The sequence below is a fragment of the Anopheles nili genome, chromosome 2, assembly GCF_943737925.1.
Source record: "Anopheles nili chromosome 2, idAnoNiliSN_F5_01, whole genome shotgun sequence".
NCBI classification, from domain to species: domain Eukaryota; kingdom Metazoa; phylum Arthropoda; class Insecta; order Diptera; family Culicidae; genus Anopheles; species Anopheles nili.
Window position 1 is genome coordinate 25,654,962 of NC_071291.1, and position 15,226 is coordinate 25,670,187.

General features: G+C 52.3%; 2 protein-coding genes across 2 annotated transcripts; one reads left to right on the forward strand and one right to left on the reverse strand.

Annotated features, from left to right (window-relative positions):
* Positions 1–29: 29 nt before the first annotated feature.
* LOC128721234 (uncharacterized) lies at positions 30–940 on the forward strand. Its single transcript, XM_053814968.1, has 2 exons — positions 30–621; positions 691–940. Exons 1-2 carry the CDS (start codon positions 72–74, stop codon positions 831–833), a joined length of 693 nt encoding a protein of 230 aa, XP_053670943.1. The 5' UTR covers positions 30–71; the 3' UTR covers positions 834–940.
* Positions 941–970: 30 nt separating this feature from the next.
* Positions 971–7,971, reverse strand: LOC128721233 (TATA-binding protein-associated factor 172; the record flags this gene model as incomplete). The annotated part of the gene is made up of 4 exons (XM_053814967.1): positions 971–2,124; positions 2,193–2,436; positions 2,516–2,656; positions 2,738–7,971. Coding segments are annotated over 4 exons (6,159 nt in total), but the record flags the coding sequence as incomplete, so codon positions are not given.
* Between the last annotated feature and the right edge of the window lie 7,255 nt (positions 7,972–15,226).

The following is a 15,226-nucleotide window of genomic DNA, read 5'->3' on the forward strand; positions in this document are numbered from 1 at the left end:
ATGATATTGGCCTGACAAACTCAAAATAACCCTTGTTTCGGACGAATCGCTCACGTTGTACACCTTAAACCATGGCGAGCCCTCTAACGGCCTGGTGTGCCGCTCTGTGGATCGGATGTGCTCTCATCGCCAGCATCAATGGACACGGCATGGTCCTCGATCCGATTGCACGAGGATCGCGTTGGCGGTGCAACTCCCTGGCCTTGCCCAACTACACGGACAACGAGCTGTTTTGCGGTGGGTTTCAGGTGCAGTGGGGCACGCATAACGGCCAGTGCGGTATCTGCGGGGACAACTACGGAGACTTGCGGCCCCGGCGCCACGAGCTCGGTGGCCAGTTCGGACACGGTGATATTGTGAAGCAATACGTGCGTGGCAGTGTGATCGAGGCGAGAGTACGACTTACCGCAAACCATCGAGGATACTTTTACTTCGATTTGTGCAATCTTGACGGTAGAACCGAAGAGGAAAGCTGCTTCAGCCAGTATCCCCTGTACCTGGTGGATGGAAGCCGCAACTGGTACCTTCCCTCAACGGAGGTCGGCGAATTTCGTGTTAGTTTGAAGCTTCCGGAATCGCTCACATGTACCCATTGCATTTTCCGGTGGACATACGTCGCTGGTAATTTTTATGGCGCAATGTCTCTTTGCCATCGTATTGAACCGCCGTGCTTTTTTTTATCTATTACAGGAAACAACTGGGGATATTGTCCAGACGGTAGCGGCAAGCTCGGTTGTGGTCCACAGGAAACGTTCAAAACGTGCTCTGACGTACGCATTGCCGCTCCAGCGGATATTAATCCTAGCTTCGCTTACTGCACAAAGGCTGTCTAACGACGGGCTCGATTGGTTAGCGGTTTACTTTAGGCTCACACTTCTAGGTAGTGATATATCGTCATTTCGGTAAAATTTTAACAAGAATATATGAAACGAGCACTTGGCGGGATGTAGTAGTTTTTCTTTGCATTTTAACCTTGAAAATACTTCGGAAGATCTAGCTTTTGATCTGGTCAATGTGTGATATTATCTAATATAATCATCGCAATAGACACGGACAATTTACTCACGAAAATCACTCTTTATTCTAGCATTTAAATACAGAATTCCAGTTCTTCCCATTCCGACGGGAAACCTATAATTACGACATGCAGTGGCAACTAGTGTGTTTGCTTAGGAAAGATACGCAGTACTGTTACGCCTTCTCCATTTGCCCATCTACTCTCCCTAACAGCTCTTCTTCTTTTACATATACGCCTTGCAGTAAAAAGTGTTTTTATCAGGAAATCAAAAATTCGGAAGCTTTTTGATGGCGAAGACAAGAAATAAGAAAGTTTTGTGGGCGAACGAACGTAATGCGAGATTATACGACGACGAGGGCGAGGGCGACGTCTCATTGGTACCTTTTCTCATTATTCCACTTCACCATACGTAACACGATTATCTTCCATCTTCTCTGCTATGACCAGATACACACATCTCCTACGCACGCACACTCGGAGTTCTTTGCGCGCTTAGTTCAATTGTTTCCTGTCTAACAACACCGATACATCTGGTGCAACGGCGGCAACGCCTAGGCTAGCTATCTCTACTGTTGGCGAGTTTTTTTCAAACCCTCCAGAAACTGCGACAGATCGTACTCCTCGTGGTACTGACTGTCATCCCACAGCTCGGGAAGGCTCTCTAGAACCGTCTTTATGGCGGTCCCGCTGTTACCGTTCGCCTCCAGGGCGATCGATCCTGCGGTATTGGATGCGTTAGGGACAGTGTGGGAGCGTTGGTTCGTACCGCGACGATCGGTAGTGCATGGGCCACCAGACCCACCACGCTTCCCTCCGCTGTCGTCGGCGAGCGTGAACAGATCCAGGAGCTGGTCCGTACCCATCGTCTCCATTGAGGCGTTCTCATCGCTCACGACTGTGTTGGCCGTCAGCAGCTTGAACTTCTGCAGACCCATTATCTTCTCTTCGAGCGATTTGCGCGTAATCAAACGGTACACGTTCACCACCTTCTTCTGACCGATCCGGTGCGCTCGGTCCATCGCCTGCAGGTCCTTCATCGGGTTCCAGTCATGCTCGACGAAGATGACCGTATCGGCGCCGGTCAGATTGAGACCGAGTCCTCCGACCTAACGACAAAAAGGGACACAAGAGTCAGTATAAGCTTCAGCTTTTGCGTTGGTGTATCGATTGTTACCTGTGTTGTTAGGAGCAGCACGTCAATGCTGGGATCTCCGTTGAATTTCGTCACGATGTGATGCCGCGTGCTCGGTGGCACACTTCCATCCAGCCGCAAATAGGACACAGCCGGTAGGTGTTTTTTTAGTAGATCATTTTCCACGATATCGAGCATCGCCTTCAGCTGACAAAATATGAGAGCGCGATGTTGATTCACCGAAACGTCCTCATTGCTGCCAATACCGCAATCCAGCAGCAGCTGCCTGTGGAAAATTGTTTTAGTTTCCACCGTTAACAATACGTTCATGCCACACCGTTTGATTATAAATATTGCCAGCTTACTTTAAAACGGGAAGCTTTGCGGAGTGCTCAATGTCGTCCATGGATGATCCGTTCCGCGTGAACTCGCCCACGATCATCTGATACTCCGGGTGGGAAGGAGAAAGCACCAGCTTTGGATGGTTGCAAACATTTTGCAGGTACCTGTGGTGTTGTAACGAAAGTGCATTAAGCAAAAGGGCCGCATTTGTCACACTCTTCCGGTCGTACGATCGCAATACATACCTCAACGCTTGGAACACGTGCGTCTTCTTGTTGGCGGGTCCAGCATTTTGGCCGTCAATGTTCTCCAAACACTGCCGGATGTCCGACGAATTTAGATGCATCCGGCTAAAGTCCTCGTACAGCCGCTCTTGCAAGGGGCTCAGCTCGCACAGCAGATCCTGCGTTATCTTTGGTGGTAGATCAGTCAACACGTCCTCTTTGACGCGTCGCAGCAGGAACGGTAGTACCTGCCGGTGAAGCGCCTCCATGGCAAGCGCACCAGCCTCTTGCTCTTTCGGTGAGCTCTTCGGATCCCGGCTAGCCAGAATGGGTCGGCTGAAACGCGTACTGAATTGCTTCTCCGTGCCGAGGAACCCGGGCATGAGAAAATCAAACAGCGACCACAACTCCAGCACGTTGTTCTGGATGGGCGTACCGGAGAGAATCAACCGATGGCTGGCCACCAGCTGCTTGATCGCTTTCGAGCTTTTCGTCTTGCCGTTCTTGATGATGTGCCCCTCGTCCAGGATGCAGTAGTTCCAGTGAACCGAGCTAAAGAACTCGATGTCCTTCCGCACGATGTCGTACGACGCCACGATCAGGTTGTACGTGCCAAGCTTCTGCCGCAGCTGCTCTCGGTTGACCGGCAGTCCGACATAGTGCAGTGGCCGCAGGAATCGAGTCGGCAAAAACTTCTCCACCTCGTACACCCAATGTCCGGTGAGTGTCGGTGGACAGATGACCAAACTTGGCAGTTGGGCGCAGCTTCGATCGAGATTGCGCTGATGGTGATCCGCCGCTAAGATGCAAATCGCTTGAAGCGTCTTCCCCAGACCCATGTCATCGCACAAGATCCCGTGCAGCTTGTAGCGGTTCAGAAACCACAGCCAGTTCACGCCCGACTGCTGGTAGCTGCGTAGGTCCGCGTTTATTTTCACCGGTATCTCAAAATCCGGGATCGTCTTCGGCGAAAAGAGATACTCCAGAAATCGACGATCCTTCATCTTGCGTAAACGCAAATCCTCCGACAGGTGCTGAGTGTTGCTGCTGCTATCCGCCGCCAGCCCGTCCAATGGCATCAGCTGGATAAGCGTGGCAAAGCAGTGCGTTGAAACGAGCCGCACCGACTGATCTGGATCGCTCATTCGGCCAAGCAGTGGCACCACTAGTAGCACCACGTACGGCACAATGTCGAATTGCAGACGGTTGACGATGCATGCGATCGCTTCCGCGGCTCCCTGTCGCTTGATGACACTTTCGATGCAGGATAACAGCGGCACCACGTCATTGATTACCAGCGTCATCACGGTGGTCGTGTTGACGGCAGCCAACGTGGCCAAACACCGTCCAACCATATGCCGCACGGCTTTCAGCGGATGGCGCAACAGCAGGCACAGCTTTGGGAGCAGTTCGAACACCTGTGGGTGTAGCGATACATCCAAATACGGTGCGGCAACTTCCACCAGCTGCAGCGAGGTCATAAAATCGTTCGTTTCGTCCTGCGTGATGACGTTTAGTGCGAGCCGTTCCACGTAGCCTTCGTCCACTCGGGATGCAATCTTATCGAGCAGTAGCTGCCACACGATCGGCAATTTCTGTGGCAGAGATGTGCCAAACTGTGCACAAATCGTCGTAATGGCGGCTGTGGCACCCAGGCGTTGCGTTCGAGCGTGCCTGCGAGTCGTTTCTTCGTTCTCAGTCGTTCCGCCAAGCAGTTCGTCCAATGCCACCGATCCTACACTGGTGTTAGAGTTGACAGAAAGATCCAACGCAGCGTTTGCACCGGCTGGTGGTCTTCCCGGTCCTCGCGGTGACCCACTCGAGCATGACCCGCCGGCCGGTCCACCACCACTAACGCTTTCTTTGCCACGCTGTTGCTGCTTGTTGAGCGTCAGAATGCCGTGGTACGGATTATTGTCGCCTGTGTTGGCTGGGTCGAAGTTCGCTAACTCTTGATCGGGACATACCACCCGAGGCGTAAACTCCGGATCGCTCTTGAGCAGGGTGCACAAATTTGTCACGATCTTGCTGTTGGGACAGGGAGTACGAGTCGTCACCTGCTCGAGCAGGTCGCTCAGATATTTCGCCGAAAGTCGCTGCAAAAGCTCACACTCTTCGCGCTTGATCGATTCCATCAACGGTTTCACGACCGGATTGAGACGCTCTTCCGGTAGGCACCGCAAACTAACGACAGCTCCGGAAACTGACGACTGCGTGCTGATGTGTAGCGTCGTTTGTTCGAGCGCCGTTGCCGAATGTGACCCAATCAGGCTGCGTCGGCGCTCCTCCAGTAGATCGGCCACCTTCGCCTTGAGTCCGTACTTCGTGCGCACCTCTTCCGTTGACCACCCGGAGGACGTGGCGATTTGGTAGATCTGGTCGAGCGTTAGCACCTTCACCTGTTCGTACTCGGCCAACTGCACCTTGTGCTGCTTCAGTGTGGCCATGTAATCACGGCATTCTTGCAGCAGACGTGTGAACAAGATGCCCACCTCGTCGTAGTACACGTACTCGTTCAGACAGGCACGCAACCGATCCTGAAGGACGGGCGGACCCGGTTGGATGCTGCTATCGAACGAGCACCAGTACGCGATCACGAGACTACTGATGAGGCGCTGCAGCGCCGAGCGGGACTGTAGGTACCCGATCAATACTTTGGTGTAGCAATCGATGGGACTCTCCATCTCGGGCGTGTACACTACGCCGGGTGCGGGCAGCACCAGGTAACGCGACAGCAACCCAATCATTCGTGACGCTTTGCAGCGAGCTCGGATGACATTTTTCTCCCGTACGTCCAGCGGGACGGTTTCGGCACCTCCGAGGAACAGCTTCTGGTGTAGCGAGCCGGACACCGAGGACGAGGGCAAAGCGCCACTGAGGCCACCGCTTCCAGGACCTCCGCCACTCAACGCTCCATCGAACGAATCGAACTGTCGCGGTCTTCGCTCGCGATTACCGCCGCTCTGGTGCATGGGTTTAGCGTAGATGAGTGAACCAGGATCGAAGGCCAGTCTGACAGGTTGCATCGCAAGGCAAAGCCAGCTGGAAACGTATGGACAGGAGGCGTGTAGCAACGCCGAGAGTTCCGCATTTGTCACCAGATTGTTCCACACGTCCTGCGCGAGTGACTGAATGTCCTCCACGTGTTCGACCAACACGCGCTGGAAGATGTGCCGGAGCGCTTCCTGCAGCAATGGTGGTGGCCAGTCTTTGACGCCGAAATTTAGCCCCAAATTTGTGTCCTCCGATTCGGGCATCGTCAGCACTACACCAAGCGATTCAGGTCCTGCTGCTACTGCCGGTTTCGATTTACCATTGGCAGTCGGCGGTGTGGGCGGTCCTCCGTTCGAGCCCTTTTCAACCTTCACGTTTTGGGCGTCGGTGTTGGCCGTGAGTGTCTTAAGCGTTTGCAGCGTCGATCGCCGGACCGATGAGCTGCAGTGGCTAAGAAAGGGCCAAAGGCGCGGTACCAGCGTTGACATCGGTTCCATCTGGAGCCAGCTCGATGCGGACGGAAGGCTCAAAATCGACGCCAGCAGACCCATGAAGCTGTTGCAAGCCGAGGCCAGCTCGTCCTGATCGAGCAACAGATCCCACAGGAGCTTCACGATGTGAGAAACTTGCGCGCGGCTCAGCAGCTTCGGAAGCCAGGTCGCTATCGGAATGAGGGTGGATGCCGCCACTGCACCCACGTCGTCAACGGCATCAAACAACCCGGTGAGCACGTCGTTAATAATGACGGGCAGGAACGTCTGGATGAGGTCCTCCCGCACCACCAGCATGTACTTGATGCCAAGCAAGCCACCGTGTCGAACTTCCCATTCTTTTTGCTTCACAAACGTCAGCAAAATGTTCACCGTCTGATGGACCTTCGCATGTGGCAACTGTCGCAGTACCGTTCCGAGGACCTGGGCGCATGTTTCGCGCACCGGAGCCACCACCTGATCGGACACAAAATCACCGAAGCGATCGAGAGCCAATACACATAACAGCCGCAGAGTGGCGTCCTCCAGCCACAGCTGATGCTGGCGTTCCATTTCAGCGCGCGTCATGTACACACTCTTGCCGCCACCATCGGCATGGGATTTTAGCAGCTCGCGCAGTGCCGTTGCCGACCCATGCCGAGTCTCCCAGCGAGGACTGAACAGATCCAGGAACAGCTTCGAACAGAACGACTCCAGTGGCCAATCGATGGCGTCGACCCAAGCTCCTGTTAGATCCGGCACTGCCTCTCCTGTCCATCCACCACCACCACCGAAGCCGCTTCCGGCTGATCCGGATCCCGTGGAAATTGGCTCCCCTTTCTCGGTCTTGAAACGCTTCCTATCCGGTTCGTGTCCAAGCGCTTCCTGTGGGTTGCCGGTGTTCGTGATCGAAGCAGCAGACCCCAAACCATTCGCACCGTTCCCTGCCATCACCGAGCCACCCGACGATGCTACAGCTGATCCTCCGCCGGCTGATCCGCTTATAACGACGGTAGCGATCGGATTTTGGAACGCTTGCTGCTGCTGGCGGGCTTTCCTGCGAGCACGGTTCTTCTCCCGGCAGCTCAGACCCTCGGTTGAGTCGGGACGATTCAGCTTAAGGATCTCTTGTACCGGCACCAACCGCTCTCCGGTGGCTCCCGTCTGGTGGTCTCGACTTCCTGACCCCGCACTACCATTGTTTCGCACATCATCAAGCGTCACCAGCTCCTCGAGGTTCAGTCCGCTGCTCAAACCGAGCTTTTCATTCAGCAGAGCCCGTTGGCGGGCGAGTTTTTCCCTCGGATCGATCATTTCATTCTCATCTAGTGGATCAAACTCGGTACCTTCCGAGCCCATTAACCGTGCGCCCTTAAACAGGACCGCATTCAAGTCAAAGCTGTCGAACGACAGACGATGGTTATGACCGCCTCCACCACCGTTCCGACTGCTGCTACCGTACGTGCTGGACGAATCGCAAGACTTGTCCTCTTCTTCCTCCTCGGGTTGTTGCCCCGTGTCCGGATCGTCCTTTATTTCCACCTTCGGTGGTGCCACCACACCCTTCGGTTCCCACTGGGGTACATTCTCCAGTATCGTCTGGACGGCCTGTGACGCGGCGATTCGCGTGTCCCAACTGTTGCTGTGCAGGTAGGTCAGCAACCGGCTCAGCAGGTTGTGCAGCTCGTGCGGGTGCAGCTTCTGCACCTCACCGATCTGCTTGGCAGCGGCCTTTCGCGTCACGGCGGCTGAACCAGACTCGAGCAGAATAAACAACCGATCCAACCTAGAAAAAAGAAACAACACACGGGGGAACCGTCAACGTTATGATAATCTGTCGTTCCGATTTTCTGTTTGGCTTCTGTTTCACGATAAAACCCGCACTCACCTGGAAGTCATGTTTGGTTTCTTCTTCTCCTTCTTCTAACGCGGCCTCCTTAAATGCCTGCACACACACCCGGGCTGGAGACTGGAGGATGTCTCATCGACCTTTGCCTTCCTACCACTCCTAGTGTCTGTGAAAATGTCGAAAAAAAAACAGAAGAACACGATTTTATTACACGAGCGCATGGCCACAAAATCGATCGCAATAGAAACAAACTGGTTATCGAAATTGGCCGCCGGGGCCCCTTCTGCTGGAGGGTTAATTTTTGTGCACCGACAGCTCAGCACCGGGGAACCGATACGGCACACCACCGTGTGTCCAACCCATCCGAAGTGCAAATGCAAACTGACGGGGGGATGCCAGCCACTGCACTCGTTCAATATAGAATGTGTGCGAGAGTTCGCGCTGTAGAATGACACGGATGATGGCGAACAAAAAAAAATCAGGCACACTCCCCCAACGACGCTAGAGAACTTGCGGAGGTGGGTGTTCTCGTGGAGAAATGTTCTTCTACGGCTGGAGAACACACACACACACACGGACGGACGGACGGATGGACAGCGACAGAACTCCCGATCAGGGCTGTGTGTGCTGAAAAGCGCAAGTGCAGTCTGGCTGGCGTCTGGGTTTGCTGGCTGTCCCGGAATTCCAGCCTTCCCATCCAGCCCCTTGTTGTTCGATAACACGCGCGCGCCCCACACTCCTTTTGGCTCTGTGTGTATGGGTGTTTGAGAGACCGAATCGCAATGCCAGAGGGAAGACGCCCGCTCGTCCAACGAAAGATATATGATCGCAGAAACCAGGCGACCCTCGAAGCATATTAGAATCCATCAGTGGCGCAGCAGCTTCGCAAAAAAGCGAATCGTTGATAGTGCTGTTAAGGGAGTGCTGCTTTTGTGCCCGAGAACAGGCCACACAACGGGAACGAGAACGATAAAATGCACACCCAACTGATGATAATCCGTTGACCTCGAAGGGGACCTCCTCCTGATCCAGGAGAGAATCAGACGAATGGCCCCGTCTCAAGAGCCAGATTGGCGTAATCGTGTGCACACTAAAAGCACTAAAAAAGCAGCATAATTTTACATTGCACTCCAGCGTTTTTACTGGCGCAATAAAGCTCGGGATTTGTGTATGGGGTGGGAGATGAGAAATATACTAAAAGAAGGATGCATTACATTTAAAATTGATTTTCATTCATCCACGAACGCCTGAAATTGTTTTACAACGACGCTGCAGTCGATGTAGCTTCAATAAATTAATCCACGAGCGGTAATAAGCCATCGAGGCCATATATTATTAATTTCATTTTTTTATCAAATTACTATGCCTCGGTCGTGGATCGAAACGAGACGCCTTGTTACTGTGTACAGTGCTTTTTTTATGAAACCATAAACTCCATTATCCTTTCGATGCTGCTCTAGCGCTGTGGGTGGAGCACGGCTGGATATAATTAAATAAACATTGATTCAATTAGCCATGATACGCTGTTTCCGAGAACATGCATTGCTCTTTATTGTTGCAGCAGGAATGAAGAACCCGAAAGGGGACGTTTCCGAAACCGTACCGATAGTACGTACATGCGATCATATCGAATAACCCCCGGGGTAACGGGTAAACAATAGGCGCGCCATCATAGGTGTAACAGTAAGCGGATCTATTAACTATTATTCAAATGTTGCGCGCCATTATTCTCTCAGCTTAATTCCCTCGTCTAGGTCGCTAAGTCGAGTGTTCCACTTCCGGCCAGAACGCGCCATCATCCGTGACCGGGCGCGGCAGGATGTTGATTGTTGGTTCTCTCGGGCGGGAACAAAAACCGGGGAAGCTGCTGCCGACTGCGAGTCGGATGCAAAACATCCGACAGCCACCAGCATCATCATGAGGTTTATGCTACGCAAAGCACGCAAACACAAAACACACACACATCGACGATAGGTCGTATTCTGTGGAATTTCCCAGTTATGTGTAAAGCAAAAAAAAAAAACAACACGCCTTCCGAATCCGAAAACAAACCCACGGGCTGTGTTCATTCGCCACGGCAAGCATAATGATTGCTATCTCATTACTGCTTCTTAGAGCTGGTCGTTGTTGTAGCATCTGCCCTCTCATTTGGTCGGTTTTATTGTCAACACCCATGCAGCATTCGAGCAGCGTGTGGAGGACGTGGTGTCAGTACACAGAGGGTCAAAAAGAAAGTTTACGACGCTGCTCCCTATGTTTGGCTTTGATCTCGCTGCCAATTAGTAATAAAAAAACGCTACATTTTTGACCTTACGTGACCCCGGTGCGGTCGTTTACGGCGCGACAGTGAAAGAAGTGCCGTCGTAGTGCAGCCGTCTCTTTTCGGTTGTGTGGATGGATGGTGGAACCGTATCGTTTTACCGGGAGTCTGGCCTGTGTGAGATGTTAGGGAATTTCGCTCGCTCTGGCACACCCAACGTACCCGGTAGAGAATGAAGAGAGAGAGAGAATGGGGGGAACATCATTACAATGGCATGCCAAGAGTCAGTGATGACATCCGGTGTTTATGTGGCACTGGGGGGTTGATAATGGTGTTTGTGTGAGGATCGATCGCTGGACAACTCGCAGCACATCGAAATTCCCTAACATCTGAGACCCTTTCTAAAAGAGCGCACCGTTTTCAGAGATGATTCTGTCGACGATCTGAAATAGGCTTGCTCAATTCTTCAACTCCATTCGTCACGATCCTCTCGACGACGTCGCAGGGGGTGATTTGAAAAGAAGCAAACGACGGCGAGGGAATGTGGCTCAAATCAGCTGACGTCGACGAACAAGATGCATCGCTCCAAGCAACACCGCCAACGACGCCCGCTCGCGAGATAGACGACTACTCAGAAACAGAAGCGACAGAACCAACTGCATTTCTGGCGATAAGAGGCGACGAAAATGCAGTGCTTGTAAAACTAGAGTCCAGCAAAATGGACGTTCGAAAGCCGTTTCTTTCTTTTTTCAACATGCTCCACCGAACGAACTTGAGGAAGAACACGTCCGAAACGATGCACCAACGGCTCTCGCCGCTTTTGCACCTCTGTGGCTTCCCAAAGTGGTTGCAAAAATAGAACGCCCATCCCTAGCCACGCCATCGTGGTAATGTGAGCGGTGGATTGTTTTCCTTTTTTTCCTTTCGTTCTCATCATGCGCATTTAGAACCATGAATTTTGGACGTTAGCAACACACGCCCGAGAATTCGATGGTCACGCTGCGCTTTGCAGTCGGGGCGCGTTTCGAGGGTTTCGTGAGTAAATGATGATATATTTTTAATGGTTGCGAACATTAGAACACAGTTTAATGAATCATTTCAATCTGCACTTCAAATGCGTCTGCCGTACAACAACCCCACATTGCGCCACATCACACCAAATAAATAAAAAAAAACCTATCTAATATTTACGCGCAACTGTGCCAGCACGCGTGTCGTACAAAAACGCCATACAAAAATGACGTTTGACAGCTGAACGCAGGCCGCCTGCTGATCTTTGCAAGGATGGAGGAGGGCTTAAATTGACGGCAGCGTGTTATTTGAGATTCGCGAAATTGCTGGAACAATTCAGCATCACTGCTAGTGACGGATGACCTTCGTCCTCTTATCACACCCGTCGCAACAAATGCACCCACACACCTAGCTCTGGAGCAGCAGCTAGTGGGCAAGGGGGCTATCTATTGCTATCGGGCTCTATCTATCACACTCTTAGAACGCGGTACGTCATCGCCGCTTCAATTGTCGACCTTCCCCCCATTGACCTGACGACGCAAACAACACACGCACGACACCGACAACAACCTATCTAATAGCAGGCGTTTAGGGGGTACTCTTTGACGCACACAGCACGCACAATAGAGGCTATCACTGGCAACGCACCCCGTTACACTACGAGGGGCGTAGAATTTTTGGGGCGCTATACAGATCTCAGCAATCTCGCAACATGGAAAAGCCCAAGCACGAGCGGGCTGGTGCGATTGGCAATAGTTTAATCAATATATGCTTCCACCCTGCCCCACCATCACTAGGGACCGTCTCACACCACCAGAAGCGCACACGATGGTGCTGCGACGTTAGGGTTATTCCCAGAAGAATATTACGAGTCCTGTTCGTTTTTTTTTTGTTCACACTGATTCTAATTTTAGGAATCGTCATCCCCCATAGCACAACCCCCCCAAGCACACGGAGCTTTCGTCGATGGGAGCCCGGAAAGGGGGGGGGGGGGAAGGGAAGGCAGCGACGAAGGAAACATAAAGCAAACAAATGAATTTGGGGCTGTTTGGATAACGGGCAGGAAAATCGGAAGAAAATTCACTCGGAGGAAGCGAACAAACAAGCACCGAGAACGCACCCCTAAACCGTCGAGGCAAACATGCAACGTAGCCGCCGTAGACTATCGTGCTCTCTTTCACACAGCCACCCCTCCGGCAGGGGTGAGAACAGGGTGATTTAGAACATTTCTTGCCTAACACGACGATGACGATGGCGTACAATTATCGCGCGTGGGGCCACCAGCCGCACGCACCGTTTCTAGCTCGCTCGCTCACTCTCACCAAACAGCGTCTTGACGACGTGTTATCTCACTTTCTCGCGTCTGTGCGCGCCGCATGCAAACTACAGCCAGAAAACCCCCAACAGTGCGCTGTTCTCGCCGTGCACGCGAATCGAGTAGGCATTGGAGTCCTTTACCTAGGCCCAGCAACAGTCCCCTATTTTGCCACATACACGAGTGCGATTGCTCTTTGCCGAACCGGCTGCGACACGTTTTTTGTTGTTATTGTTTGTGGACAATGCACACCGTGGCACAAAAGCATTAAAAACCCCAAAAAGCGATTAATCAAATGCTTACCTTTCCCTTTCCTTCGCGTTCTTGGCAGGGACGAGAAGGGCCGCGTTTGTTCACCAGCGGCCCTAAACTACACACACCGATCCCTGCCTACCTAGATTGTTTCCCCACTCGTTGCACACGTTTCGATGCACTTTCTGCGTCACTGCGTTCTCTTTCGCGCTCACTGCTGTTCCTAAATGCGCTTGGCACGCACACCGTCGTTTGCACACAATCCTAAGGAAGTTGCAGCTGCATTTTCACGGAACGCGCTGACTTTTCCTTTCCACGCACACCACCGCGCGGGCATTCCAAACATGCTGCCTTCACTGCGGGCACGGTGCGTACGGTTGGTCGCACCTTTCTCCCCACCCCACCAATCCGCGGGAGAGAATTTTCAGACCCCGTGCTGATGGGGCACGCGAGCACAATGTCTAGTACCGCTGCCACACTGCTGCTGCTGGTGCTGCTGCATGACGATGGCCGTACCGCTGTACAACGTCGACGCATTCGCATCCGTCCCGCTGATTAGATGGCAGCTGCGGCCGCCATTTCGCTCATGCACGTATCGCACTTTTTCGGCAGCACCCGTCGACTGGATTCGCGGCTAGCCGAGCAGCCGCCGAAAAAATGGTCGACGTTCGATGAGCGAGCGATTTCCAACGATACGCAACACCAGCTGCTACGCCCGTTCACCAGAGCACGGGCCCCGTCGTCGTCGTCAACGACGACGCTTGCTGTCTCGTTCCGGCACGCGTGATCGCGCGCACTGATTCAGTCCGGTGGGCGACAGAGATAGTGGCTGGATGCAAGCGACACGGGCGGTGGGTGGGACGGCCACGACGGCAAGGGTGGTACCGACCCCACCGTCCGGGCTGGGAGCAGATGATTTGGCAGCAAAGGAGCACACGGCTGCTGCAGTTTGGCCGAAATAACACACCGAAACACTTTCACTACCGATTCGCGGCACGCGGGACCAGTTGATTTTTCAGAGAATTTCTGCATCGTTCGGAGATCAAATTTATACTGTACGCCATTGCAAAACGTCAACTGGCTTTTGATGCCATCGACGGTGCGTATTGCGATAAGGTGGGCCCATTGCATTGCTCGTGTTGCCATGTTTACGTGGAGCTTGACAGCTAGCAGGACGCTCACGGCCTCACGTGCAATGCTATCGGTTTATATGGCATGCATTCAGTGCATTTTGTTAAACACCGTGTAAGTAGTGTAGTATTTTGAACCATCTGGTTGTTCCCTTTTGCATAAAGATCCTTATTATGCCACTGTAAGCTTCGTTTCTGACGTTTTACTGGCCACTGTAGCTGTTGTTTATTTTCAATGCTTTGTTGTCAAAACGATCGGCATGAGCGAACCTGATCATGCGGTACTCTCCTGATCTCGCTTGCTCTTTCCACATGCTTTTTGACAGTTAAATATCGTCTCGCTTGCGATCTCGTTCGATCACAAAGCCCGATGAGAAAACCAAAGCTCGTTTAGGAACACTGAGATTATGCGCTGTCGAATGGTCATAATAAAGAGACAACATATTCTGGAACTACGCTAGATAAAAGATTAATTTTAGGTTGCACAAATGCACTATGAAAAGGAATGTTTAACTTGATTTACCATCTCACCTCATGGTAGGAAAAAAAGCATCTCAAGCCACGTGGACGTTCTAGACGCTCTCACGCCATCTACTTCTCGCTCTCACGCTCATTCCTTCTCGCTCTCTCTTTCTCACCCTCTCACCAACGCAGCTGTTGGTAGCAGCATCATAATTTCACTTTCGAAAATCGTTCAAGAGTCGTTCGAATTCTAGATCATAAACGTTGTTCGTTGAAAAAAGCTCTAGGAGCGAGCTTTCGATAGAAGCGAAGCAGCGTCAGGCCGCCATATTGGTTGTTAACAAATTTTGGTGGGATTTCAGGCAACTTTTGTGCGAGTTCTCGAAACAAAGCACAAATTCAGTTTGGCAAAGTGCTGGTAGAGCGGTGAAAAGCGGTTAAAAAGAACGCCAGTCGCAACGCGGTGCGTGTAGTAATCGATGGTTGTGGTAAAAGTATAGCATTCGTTGTTTTTAAGTACCTTCACCGAAGTGTGCCTCATCATCGTGCAGTGCTACATGCAATGTTGCTGGTGGCGAAACGCTCCACCCAAGTCGACCAATTCAAACCAGTTTTACAACCGATTTACCGGATGCATAATCGATCGTAGTTTATAACCGTTGCCAATCTCCCCACGCCACACCGAGTCGCGCTATGTCCCTGTCGCGCGGTGGTACACTTTGGCAGTAACCTGACTAAGCAGGCCATTTGGGATGACAGTGGCGCGT

Excerpts from the sequence above, each read along its gene's own strand:
- LOC128721234 (XM_053814968.1), top strand. The coding sequence starts at position 72 with ATGGCGAGCCCTCTAACGGCCTGGTGTGCCGCTCTGTGGATCGGATGT. Across the intron at positions 622-690 it reads CCGGTGGACATACGTCGCTG|GAAACAACTGGGGATATTGT; the intron begins GTAATTTTTATG and ends TATCTATTACAG.